Genomic DNA, 13,128 nt, shown 5'->3' on the forward strand with positions numbered 1-13,128 from the left:
CTCTTTACTTCACCCCCCCCCAGTTTCACTTATCACCTACTACCCTGCACTTCTTGTCTCATTTTTCCAGTCCAGCCGGAAACGTTAACGGTTCACTCTTTTTCATAGAAGCTGCCCGGCCTGCCAAGTCCCTCCAGCATCTGGAGATTTTCTTCCTTTTTTCCGTTTCCTCACCCCGGGGCAGTGCAGGCCAGCCTCACCGAGGACCGTCGGGGCGAGCGCTCCGGAGGAGCCTGGGCGGGAGCGAGCTGGTGACGTCACGCCCGCTGCGGGGGCGGGGCTGCCGGAACGCGCGGCCGGTGATGCGTTTCCGGTGGGCTGGCCGGCGCTGCGGTGAAGGAGCCGGAGAGAGCGGTTGCGAGATAGGAGGAGGTGCTGGGGATAGCGGTACCCGATCATAGTATGTACACCGACTACTGACACACGCAGCATGGCCGAGAAGGGGAGACTCAGTTTCACTGGTTCGTCCGGACTCAACAAGCCCGTGCCTATGAACCTCTTTGCCACCTGGGAGATAGACGGCTCTTCGCCCAGCTGTATACCCAGGTACAAGGCAAAAGGGCTGCGGGCACGTCTGGCATAGCAGTGGGCGATTAAAGGTGGCAGTGGGCTGCAATCGGGGCGTCTGGACTTGTCTGAGTTCAAGTTAAGGTTGAGGTGTGGTGGGGGGGGGGGTGCAAGCAGTGTGGCAGAATTATTGCCCGTCAGGGCTGATGCAGGGTTGCAGAATTAGGACGGAGAGGTAGAAAGGCAGAGAGAGTAAATGACACAGGGTGGGATCGGTGGCGGGTGGCAAGGCTGGGACGGAGGCGAGAAATATCTGGCGTAAATAGGGACGCTGAACCACCAAGGGGCAACGATTGTGGTCTGCCTCGTAATGATGCATGGGAGAGAAAGGGGTAACTGAGAAGAGATAATAGCTTCAATATTGGGAACGATATATTGAAATGCTTATTTTTTTGTATGCATTTTTATCAAATTCCCATTGTTTGAAAAGTTTTGCGGGTTTGACAGAAGCGTGGGAAACCTGTAAATTGGGGCAATGATTGTTTAGATGATTTAAGCTATGGATACCACAGGCGATGCTGCTTTTAAAAATTAGTACAAAGAAGAATGAGCCTCTGACCTCTTGATCATTACAGATTTATAGAAATATTTAATTATGACGATGTTTATTTTAGAAAGCTTTTAAAATGTAACTGCTGTCCAGTCACCTTGCTGCATAACGCCTGTCATAAATGGGTCCAGGCTTCAGTTTTTGCAGGTGTTTTAGACAATATTGTACTGTTTGTAATCTGTAATTGTAAATATTTTTATTATTTTAAGTTGTCTGTATTTAATTACAATTGTTTATTTTCCCACAAAGGACTATTTGACATGTTAGTTACAGGGACGAAGTGCATACTTGACCCATGTACAAGTGGAGCAGGCAGTGCTGAAGGGAGAGTATGTGAACAATCTGTGCTAAGCAGTTCCATTGAATTTCTTCCTCCTCCTCCCCCACCACCTTAAATTTAGAAGCAATTGAGTACCATATTTACCAGCAGCCAACTGATTTACTTTTGTGTTTGGCAAAGTACAACATATTGAACTGTAGTGTATAATCATGAAATGCTTATAGGCAAGTGGAGAACCAGTTTATTCACAAACCAGATGTAATGAAATCGGAAGTGAGAAATGACCACAAAAATCTCTGTTTTAGACAAGACTGATATTCATTAGAATACTCAGATATCCAGTGCTTGTTTGTATATCTGAAATTCTATTGTTTATGGCAGATAAAAGAAGGAGTGACTGGCAAGAACCTCACATGTTTTTATCACAAAGGAAGTAATTTAAATGGAGTGAAACCTTGTTCAGTGTTGTAAAATGCGAAGTAAATAACTGGATGTATTTTGTTTGCATAGTCTATGTTTTTTGAAGAATCTGCCAAGTAATTGCACACCATGTGGTTTTCACTATTTTTCTGCCAGTTATCTCTTCAGCTGGGGATTGATCCAAAGAGCATTGGTTTCTCTTCAGTGTGGTGCTGCCATGATAGTGTATCTTTCATCTTCTGTGTTGGGGGTATTCCAACCAAACCTGAGCTTGGCTTCCACAAGTAGGCAGATCATGAGATATCAATCATCATCAGGGTGAATCCAACAGAAGAAGACCACTGGGACCAATTAGATCTATGTGAGATGGTTGGCATGTTATTGGTAGAGACGACCCAATCATCCTATAGCCAGCCTGGGAGACGTATGATCTGATCTGTTTAGATTAAGCAGGCAGAGACGAATGCCAATTGATACCAGCTGATTCTGCAGACCAAGCATATTCCTTCTGAGTCTGTTTGAAATTTGCTTACTGGGAAATTTTGCTGAACCATCAGGTATTTGATAGTATCTGTAAAATAATTTTATTAAAGAGACTAGTTTGATTGCAGTGATCAGTGAGAAATTCTTCACTAACACCGAATTAAATGAGGTTCAACTTGGGATGTTTTTTTTCTTGCCCCGTATTTTGTGTCTCTTAAGGAAAGAGAAGCATTTTGATTGCAACTGGTTTACCCAACTTTAAATTAATTTTGAATATTTTTAATCAGTTTAATCAATTTGAATCAGTTTAACCCAAGAAGTCAATTTGAGATTTCAGTAATAAACAGGGTTATAATTACTACATTCTTTGCAGTTGTTTAATAATGCAATACAGTGCATTCTGGTTAATTGGACCATCAGTTAATCATTCAGCTGCTTATTTGGGACAACTCTTAAAGAACAAAACTTAATCAAGGAAACATCAGGATTACTTTTGTTTATTTGAGACACTAGGCTGCTTAATTGGGACAGGAGACTGTTGCTGAACAGTTTCTGACTAGTGTCACTTATGCACACCTGTGTCGCCGTTAGACACTATACCATGCTTAGAGTGAACAGTTTTTAAACAACTTCGATTGCGTGTGTGTTCAAAAAGCTGTGATTTTTGTCATAGATGGTTGGTGAGAAATAAGTACTAAGACAATTCAGAACTGTTTTGCTGTCTACCATTTCAAGCATTCGGGCTTGGAGATGCCAGAAATGGCCACGAGTGTAAATGAATCAATTTCACTACAGTACTTCAACAAGTTAGGAACTCCAATGAATTTGAAGGTATTGAAAATAATCTTGGATGTTACAATAAAAATGAAGATTTTGAGGATTGAATTAGTGAACACTTTGTATGTAGACAATAATTATCTACAGTAGGTGTCTGCACTGGTTTTGTTCATTTACAGTTTGTCAAAAGAACATGCAGTGTGCACAGGATGAATTCCTCTGTAGGTAACTATTGGGAACTAATACACAATTTTATAGTACTGTAGTAGTATTAGGAGTATTCTAATTTGTTTTGAACTTCATTTAAATACATAACTCGTTACTCAGTTGAATGATAGTTTGTCTTTTTTTTAATATCTTTTAAACTATTTCCATGAAACTTTGGCTAATTGGGGCAGGTTCTTAATTGGATCAAAATGTACTGGTCCCAATGTGTTCCAATTAACTGGAATCCACTGTATATATCAGTGCTTCTATAGTCATACGGCACAGTAGTTGGAGAAATGTTTTTCAAATATATGTTCATATTCTTTAATAAATTGGTAGTAAATAAGTTGCATCAATGTATTGTCTCTAATGTTTTGGGTATCCTCAAAATATCATCACTTGTATGTATGTAGAAAAATGGAGAAACTGTCAATGCCAAATCAGTATTTTAATAAGGGATTGATGTTTAATTAGAACATTGGTGGTTTATAATCATCTGAATTATGATAGCTTGCTTAAGAATGGCACCTTTAGCTAAAGAAACAGCAGGGTTGCCACCTGATGTGTCACAAGGCGCAGAAAGGAACAGCAGCAACAATTGTAGGGCACAGTAGATCAGGGGTTCCCGACCTGGAATCCACGGACCCCTCAGTTAATGGTAAAGAGACCATGGCATAAAAAATGTTGAGAACCTCTGCAGTAGATGGAAAAGCTGAAAAGGCGAGAATCTGTATTTAGCTGTAATAGTTCTTGTGTTTCATTTTGTCTTGATTTAATTTTAATTTCAGACAATAGTGTTAAATGTAATTAGCATTTGCAACTGTTTTTAACTTTTAAGCAATGCAGTCAATTTTGGCAGAATAATTTGTAGCTGTGTTGATGGTTACAAAGAGAAATTAAACATTCAAACCTCAAATGTGTATTACACTTTTGTGTACTTGTTTTGGTTTTTGGTGTAGCAGCATCATTGCAGTCCCGAGTTAGGCAATTGAAGTAATGGCATTTAATAAACTCTTGGATTAAACATAGTTTGCCTGATTGCATAATCAATAAAGTTTACAAAACTTGTAGATCTATTATATTTCACAAGTATTGTTCCCAGATAATATTTTCTGTTCAGTTGTTTGCTTTTTCTGTAGAACTATTTCTTATTCAGCCAGAAAATTTTTAGGCCAATTAGAGCTTTTGGCTATGAGGTCAAGATTTGTGTTGGACATGGAAATCATATGAGTGGAGGCACAGTGCAGTCGTTATCTAACTAAATGACAGATTGGACTCTGAACTGAATGGCATACTTTTGTTTTTCTGCTGCTAGTATTGCCAGATGAGATCATTTGTGATGATGGCACCTCATTTGTGGCTAAATCCCAAGTGATAGTGGGTCCAAGTTTTAAGATGGATTTTAATTAATATAAGGAAGAAAGGTTGGATTCACGGCACATACAGAGCTGGGATGTTGACCAGTTTGGTTGCAATGATTTAAATGTTTTTGTTATTTTTTTTAAGAAGGCCCCTGTTATGGTGCTGATGAAAGAATTGATTTTAATTTACAAATATTTAGTACATAATTTCCTATTTTTAGGCTGGGTGAATGTTTCTCCTCAAACCATGTGATCTGAATCAGAACCAGGTTTAATATTACTGTCATATGTTATGAAATATGTTCTTTTGTGGCAGCAGTACATTGCAGTACATAATAATAAAAACTATAAATTACAATAAGAAATATTTCTAAAAAGATAAATAGTGCAAAAAGAGAGGGAAAAACTCTCCCTCTCTTAGTGTTCATTGTCAATTCAGAAATCTGATGGTGGAGGGGAAAAAGCTGTTCCTGAAATGTTGGGTGTGTGTCTTCAGGCTCCTGTACCTCCTCTTTGATGGTAGCAATAAGAAGAGGGCATGTCCTGGTTGAATGGGGTCCTTAATGATGGATACTGCCTTCTTGAGGCATTGCCTTTTGAAGGTGTCCTGGATGCTGGGGAGGCTAGTACCGGTGATGAAGCCTGATGTGTTTACAACTTTGCAACTTTTCTAATTCTGTGCAGTAGCCCCTCGATACCAGATGGTGATGCAACCAATTAGAATGTGCGGCAAGGTACATCTGTTGCAATTTGTAAACTTTTCTCAAACATCTAGTGAAATATAGATGCTGTTGTGCCTTTCTGTAATTGCATAAATATGTTGGGCCCAGGGTAGATCCTCAGAGATGTTGACACACAGGAACTTAAAACTGTTCACCATTTCCACGTCAGATTCTTTGTGGTGTGTGTTCTCTTGACTTCTCCCTCCTGAAGTCCACAATCAATTCCTTGGTCTTCCTGACGTTGAGTGCAAGGTTGTTGCTGCAACACCAATCAGCAGATCTTTCTCACTCCTGCATGCTTCCTCGTCACCATCTGAAATTCTGCCAATAACAGTCGCATCATCGGCAAATTTATAGATACCGTTTGAAATGTGACTAGCTAGCCACACAATCGTGGATGTAGAGAGAGTAGAGCAGTGGGCTAAGCCTGCATCCTTGAGGTGTGCCTGTATTGTTTGTTAACAAGGAGGAGATGTTATTTCTAAGCCACACTGACTGGTCTCCTGGTGAGGAGGTCGAGGATCCAGTTGTAGAGGGAGGTACAGAGGCTCAGTTTTGGAGCTGTTGATTAGAACTGAGGGTATGATCATGTGCTTACAAAATCTATTAAATAAACAGGGCAGAATGATTTGTTAATATATATTTAGATCTATGAGCAGTATCTAGACATACTCTAAATCTGGTAAGCAAAGAGAAACTGCATTAGATAGTGATCTGATGACTTGATCGGGTGGTACATAGAAGAAGAATTAGTTTTGAACTGTCACCACCTTTGATCTGTGGAAAAATGCAGGAAGCAGTTCGCATGCAGCAAGTTTCTACAGTAACAATAGGATCATGTTATGATAACGTTAAGTAATGACACACATTGTCGACGAACTGGAAGAGCTCCTCTGTTGTGCTTCAAAGTGTGCAGTGGAGTCTTTTACACACACTTGAGAGGAGAGACGGGCTCTTGCTTTAACATTTCAATAAAGTGTCTTAATAACAGTGCCAATCTTCTTTGCAATGTTTTGACATGTGCTGTCAATGAGCTAGATTTGGCTGAAAACCGGATATAAAATCAGAGATAAAAGTGCTTATGGCTTTAACACCTTTGTTGCACATTTTTTTTCATTCCTTGCCTTTTAACTTAGTAGGAGAAAAAAAGTTTAAATGGCTTCTGGTCTGTCCATAATGTCAGGGAAAACAAACCTTGTCCCATTGGCCCTCTATGTATGGATGTCATATAGTGCTTTCAAATGTCATTCTACTATAGGAAATCTAAACTGTTGAATTCAATTGAACACCCAACTGAGCTCTCCGGTGGACAAATATTAATGCACTTTCTAGGTCAAAGCAATTTTAGACAGAAGGAGAAAGAATATCAGATTGGTGGCGAGTGAAAGTTTGAAATTTTAATAGAGAATAAGAGGTCAAACGTAAGTTATATGTTAATTGGCTTTCAAATAGGAAAGATTGTCTATCCTTTCAAACTTGATCCCAGTGCTATTTGGTCACGTGAGTAAATACTTAGTTGGTCTATAGCATCTATGGAGAGATTAGAATTAATATTGTGTTTTGGATTGACAACCTTTTATCAGTTCTGATGAAAAGTTGTTGACCAAAACATGTAATATGTCTTCTGTGCAGATATTGCTTGACCTGTTGAGTATTTTCAGCAGTTTTCATTTCAGCTTAAGACCTGAAGTAACACACACAAAATGCTGGAGGAACTCATCAGGCCAGGCAGCATTTATGGAAAAGAGTAAATAGTCGACATTTTGTGCCAAGACTCTTCATCAGGTCTGAAGAAAGAAAGATGAGGAGTCAGTTAGAAGGTGGGGGGGAGGGGAGGAAGAAACACAAGGTGATAGGTGAACTGGGAGAGTAAAGAGCTGGGAAGTTGATTGGTGGAAGAGAGACATGGCTGAAGAAGTGGGAATCTGATAGGAGAGGACCGAAGGCCATGGAAGAAAGAAAAAGGGGAGAGCATCAGAAGGAGGTGATGGGTAGGTAAGTAGATAAGGGAGTGTGTGAAAGAAGTGGGAGGAGCTAAAGGCGAAATTGAGAGTGAGGACAAGTTCCACCAGATGGAGGAGAATGGTGGTGGAGGGGAACTGGTTGGATCTGGTGTCCAGAAAGAAGTGGAGAGCTGTACCTGGCAGAAAGATCTTTGACAGCTTTGTGCTATGCAGGAATACTATTGCCTTCCTACAGGATGGGGATGCCTGCCTGGTCAGCTAGGGCGAGGAGAAAACTTATGACAGGATATCACATATGTGACAGACATGCTCTCCATAATGGTCTCTGGTGTTGGGGAGGAGGTGGGGTGGAAATCAGGAATTGGATTTAACTGCTCTGCACAGATATCTGTAGTGCAGACCAAATCAATGTGTGGGAAACATAGATTCCCCATCAAATCTGGAGTCAGGCAAGGTTACCACTATTCCTTGTCTTCTTTGTGTGATGTGTAGAACCCTTTGCCAAAGCTGTCAGGAAGAGCATAGGAGGGTGAAATTGCCTCCAGTGGAGGACCCCAGGTGAAGATCTCTCTGTACACGGATCACCTCTCTGCCTTCTGCTCAGATGTGAGTTCAGTTCGCAGATTGATTAGCATCTGCGATGAGTCTGAGTTGGCATCGAGGACCAAAGTGAACTGCACGAAGAGCGATGCCATGCTCTTTGGCAACTGGCCCAACTGATCCAGTGTCAGATCTGATTGCTTGAAGGTGCTGGAGATCTGGTTTGGAGGGGCTGAGGCCTGCAGCAAGAATTGGCTGTAGCTGATTGGGAAGGTATAACAGAAATTGGAACTGTGGGGGGGACTCTGTCTCTCTCTCTCTTGATAACAGGAAAGAACCTGGTCATCAATGTGAGGTGTTGTGAGGTAGTATGAGGCTTGCTTTACTTGGCGCAGGTGTGGTCTGTCTCCCTCTCCTCCAGCTTGGAAATTACCTGGGTCATGTTCAGGTTTATCTAGGGATCTAGTGTGGAGTGAGTCACAGTGGTTACTTTGCAAAAGACCCTGGAGAATGAGGCAAAATCATACCCAAAGTTGTCTTCCCCTTGATGATAAGTTTGTGTGTGGCTGCATCGCGCTGTGTGTGGAATCGAAGTTTGTGGGCACCAAGTAACACCAATGCCAAGGTTCTGTCTGTCCCTGTTGTTATGAAGGATGGATCTCGCCCCCATTGCTGTGCAATATCCTAGCCAGCTGGATGTTGCCATACTACCTGTCCTTAATGGAAAAGTTCTTCCAGGGCAACACTTTTGACAAGAAGTCCATCAGGCAGTGGTCAGCACACAATCTCCTGCAGACACTGCAGGAGAAGGACTGGATGGATACAGTGGGTTGGTTCCCTGAGCAGACTGCCTAGGCCATCTGGCAGAATGGCTCATTACCAGATCTCACCAACATGCACTAAGACCTTGCCTGGCTAGCGTTGAGGTGGGCCCTCCCAGTCAGATCCTTCCTGCATACCCAGACCATTACTCCCACCACGAGCTGCCCCCAAGAGGACAGTAGTGAGGTCGAGATGGTAGTTCAGATTATTGTGGTCTGTGGGTTTACAAAGAGGGTATGGAACCTGTGTTACAGTTCATCCCGAGCTGCTGCATGACAAAGGACTCTCTGATCTATACCCAAGGATACACACACCACACAATGGGCATGAAGTGCTGCTGGAAGATCATCAACTCAGTGAAAGGCACTAGCTGTTTTGCCTGAAACCTGTTAGCATTCCAATGCATTGAGATGTCAGTAGTGAAATGCACATTCAAGACTGCAACAGTATGTGCTGAGGGATGCAGTGAAGTTTGGTGCAGCCACCTCAAGGGTTTGGAGGGGCCAATTTGGATGAGGAAGCCCCTCAATTATTGTAGTAGTGTACCATCTCAGAAGGGCACATGAGTGGCCACAACGCTATTAGTTTTAAGAAATGTGATTGAAAACTACTTAGCACATTGCAATGGATGTAAGAATGAAAATGCATTACATAGTTTATTCCTTTGTAGTGACAGCAGTTTAGGGCAAGGTCTTGACCAGCCTGATTTTGAATGCTACATGAGTTTTTCTATCTCCATCAGAGAAGGCAGTCAAACATTAATTTCATGCTGCTTTTGAAGGATGGCACCTTCTGATCTGATTTGCCCTCAAGTCCTGAAGGTTTGAATCCGCAGACCATTGAATAATTTTACCACCACTGAACCAAGGTTACTGCTCATGACCTAAGACAGTAATTGAGAATGTTGTATCATAACCTATATTGCTTTCTAAGTAAACTATGCAAGATAAAGACATAAATATATTCAGCAGCAAAATGAGTTAACAGGAAGTACTCTGCACTTTGTCAACAAACCTGCATGCAAATTAGCAGTTGCTGTCAGAGTGAATATATCAGGTGCAGTTCCACATATTGCGTTTCTGTAGTTTGGCTATAAAAATCTAGTACAAAGATAGCTTATTTTTTTTTTAAAAAAGATGTTATCATTTGGAGCTGTTACCCAAATACTTGCAGTCAAAACTTGGATGTTTGATAGTTGAAAGTGCCTGCCTGTTTTGAAGAATAATTGAACCCTTTTCTATGTTTCAATAAACTTTCCTTGCATGGGACGTTTTGTACATGGAGACATACAGTACATTCCAAAAACAGAAGCTGTCTGTTATGCAATATATACAATAAGGTTTCACTTCCATTGTCTTCACACTGTTTAAAGGTGGTTACTTTAAAAGCACTTGTTGCAGAATGTAATATATTGCTATCAAGAAGTTCCAACGTGCTTCAAGGCTGCCACCATCGTCCCTGTGCCGAAGAAGTCTTCAGTGTCCTGCCTAAATGATTACCGTCCCGTTGCAGTTACATCCATCATCATGAAGTGTTTCGAGAGGCTCGTCATGAGGCATATCAAGACCCTGCTGCCCCCCTCACTGGACCCTCTGCAGTTTGCGTACCGACTCAACCGCTCAACAGATGACGCCATTGCTACCACCCTCCACCTGGCCTAACTCACCTGGACAAAAAAAAGACACTTATGTTCGGATGCTGTTCATAGACTTCAGTTCAGCATTCAACACAATCATCCCTCAGAAACTGATTGGAAAGCTGAGCCTACTGGGCCTGAACACCTCCCTCTGCAACTGGATCCTAGACTTTCTGACTGGGAGACCTCAGTCAGTCTGGATCGGAAGCAGCATCTCCAACACCACCACACTGAACATGGGGGGGCCCAGGGCTGTGTGCTCAGTCCACTGCTGTTCACTCTGTTGACCCACGACTGTGCTGCAACACATAGCTCGAACTATATCTTCAAGTTCTCCAATGACACGACCGTGGTGGGTCTCATCAGCAAGAACGATGAGTCAGCTTACAGAGGGGAGGTGCAGTGGCTAACGGACTGGTGCAGAGCCAACAACCTGTCTCTTAATGTGAACGAAACAAAAGAGATGGTTGTTGACTTCAGGAAGGCATGGAGTGACCACTCCCCACTGAACATCGATGGCTCCTCAGTAGAGATTGTTAAGAGCACCAAATTTCTTGGTGTTCACCTGGCGGAGAATCTCACCTGGTCCCTCAACACCAGCTCCAAAGCAAAGAAAGCCCAGCAGCGTCTCTACTTTCTGCGAAGGCTGAGGGAAGTCCATCTCCCACACTCCATCCTCATCACATTCTACAGGGGTTGTATTGAGAGCATCCTGAGCAGCTGCATCACTGCCTCGTTTGAAAATTGCACCATCTCGGATCTCAAGACCCTGCAGTGGATAGTGAAGTCAACTGACAAGATCATTGGGGTCTCTCTTCCCACCATCATGGACATTTACACTACATGCTGCAACCGCAAAGGAAACAGCATTATGAAGGACCCCATGCACCCCTCATACAATCTCTTCTCCCTCCTGTCTTCTGGGAAAAGGCTCCGAAGCATTCGGCCTCTCACGACCAGACTATGTAACAGTTTCTTCCCCCAAGCTGTCAGACTCCTCAATACCCGAAGCCTGGACTGACACCTTGCCCTACTGTCCTGTTTATTATTTATTGTAATGCCTGCACTGTTTTTGTGCACCTTTATGCAGTCCAGTGTAGGTCTGTAGTCTAGTGTAGCTTTCTCCGTGTTGTTTTTTTATGTAGTTCTGTTTAGTTTTTGTACTGTGTCATGTAACACCATGGTCCTGAAAAACGTTGTCTCATTTTTACTATGTACTGTACCAGCAATTATGGTTGAAATGACAATAAAAGTGACTTGACTTGACTTGATATGCAATAACCTTCAGCGCCAATGTTAAGAGCTGAAATAAGCTACCTCAGCTTCAAAAGTGAGAGAAAATTTACAATCCAGGTGTAAGTGATTCAGGCCATGTTTCCATTTTAATTCTTTATTAATCCTGCCTGTCAACTATTAATCTTGAAGTGCACAAGCAGGAATGTACCTTGTTACCTGTGTTTCTTGAAATTACTAGCTTGAGATCAGAGCCGTGTGGCAGCATTCATGTTTCAGCTTATAGAATACTTCAATTTATTGTCACCAAACAATTGATACTAGAGCATGCACTCATCACAGTGATATTTGTTTCTGCGCTTTGTGCTCCCTGAAGTACAAATCAAAGTAAATATAATAAAAATATAAATTATAAATCATAATTAGAAAATAGAAAAGGGAAAGTAAGGTAGTGCAAGTCAGGTCCAGATATTTGGAAGGTATGGCCCAGATCCAGGTCAGAAGAATCAATTGGGAATCTTTTTGGTCTTCTTGTCTCAGGATCTGCAGTAAAAATGGCACTTTTGAAATCTGGACCCTGGAATGTGGTTTATGTTGTGATCTCTTCAGAGCACTAAGAAAACTTCAGCACATTTTCATCTATGTGGGAACAATCCCGGAGGAAATACTTTGGAAGATGGAGGGGACAACAATGCACTGTATTTTAATCTTTTTCCAATTACCTCCTGTAGGCTGTCATTCTTCAGTATGTTGGTGGCTAAAATGCTGACCTTTTCAGAATCTGCCTTGTAACCTTCTTGAATCTTAAAAAAATTTTGCTTAGGGTGTTGAGTAGGTGGTTGCCTTGCATTTTTTGCATGTGAAAGGACATCTGTGACTTGATTTCTCTGTTAGGCCATTAAGTGAAGCAGTCCTATTGCCAGAAACTGCAAATCATTTATAAATCAAATATTTCAAGCCTCTGTGCATAAAATCTCACACTTCCCTTTGTGAATTAGCAGCCACTTTGGGCCGATCCTCTGTTATTTTCCACTCTTCATGAAATGTGTATTGCTGTCAAGCATTTACTACTTATCCCCAAATGCCATTAATTATGGTGGCTAGAATAGCCTACTGGTTAGGTAAGCATGGCAGAATATTCCCCTGTAAGGTATGAGCAAGCTAGATGTATATTTATGATAACAAGTTTGATAGCTCCTGACTGTTGTGTCTGCAAGTTTGTTCCTTGTTGCTGTGTTTTCTTATTTAATGTTTTGGTATAGATACCATCTCTAACAAAATAACTCGTCACTAGCAGCTGCAGTGTTCTATATTTGGCTTTAAATATTTAAATATTATACAATATTGTAAATCTATACTACAATATTGTAAAATAGAATGAAACAATGCAAGTATAAATGAGGTGCTCCTATTGTGACAAAAGTAATAATGGCATTTAATTTTGTAATGTCCTAAAGGCGAACTTGATGGCGGGGTAGAAATACACCCCTACCATAGCAGGTGGTGGATGGCTGCAAGAGCAGCTGGTGCATATCACAAGTCCTGTTTATGTCACCACGGACGCCA

At 41.6% G+C, this 13,128-nt stretch overlaps 1 protein-coding gene across 7 annotated transcripts in view; it reads left to right on the forward strand.

Moving 5' to 3' along the window:
* The first annotated feature begins 324 nt into the window (after nt 1-324).
* The window catches only part of LOC132383059 (phosphofurin acidic cluster sorting protein 2-like), a 301,168-nt gene continuing 288,364 nt past the window's right edge, over nt 325-13,128 (forward strand). For all 7 annotated transcript variants that reach the window (XM_059953785.1, XM_059953814.1, XM_059953804.1 and 4 more), the window contains exon 1: nt 325-546. In XM_059953785.1, coding sequence (XP_059809768.1) covers nt 431-546 — 116 coding nt within the window. In that variant the 5' untranslated portion in view covers nt 325-430. The remainder of the gene's footprint in view (nt 547-13,128) is intronic.

Source organism: Hypanus sabinus, chromosome 2 (genome assembly GCF_030144855.1).
Source record: "Hypanus sabinus isolate sHypSab1 chromosome 2, sHypSab1.hap1, whole genome shotgun sequence".
Lineage (NCBI taxonomy): Eukaryota > Metazoa > Chordata > Chondrichthyes > Myliobatiformes > Dasyatidae > Hypanus > Hypanus sabinus.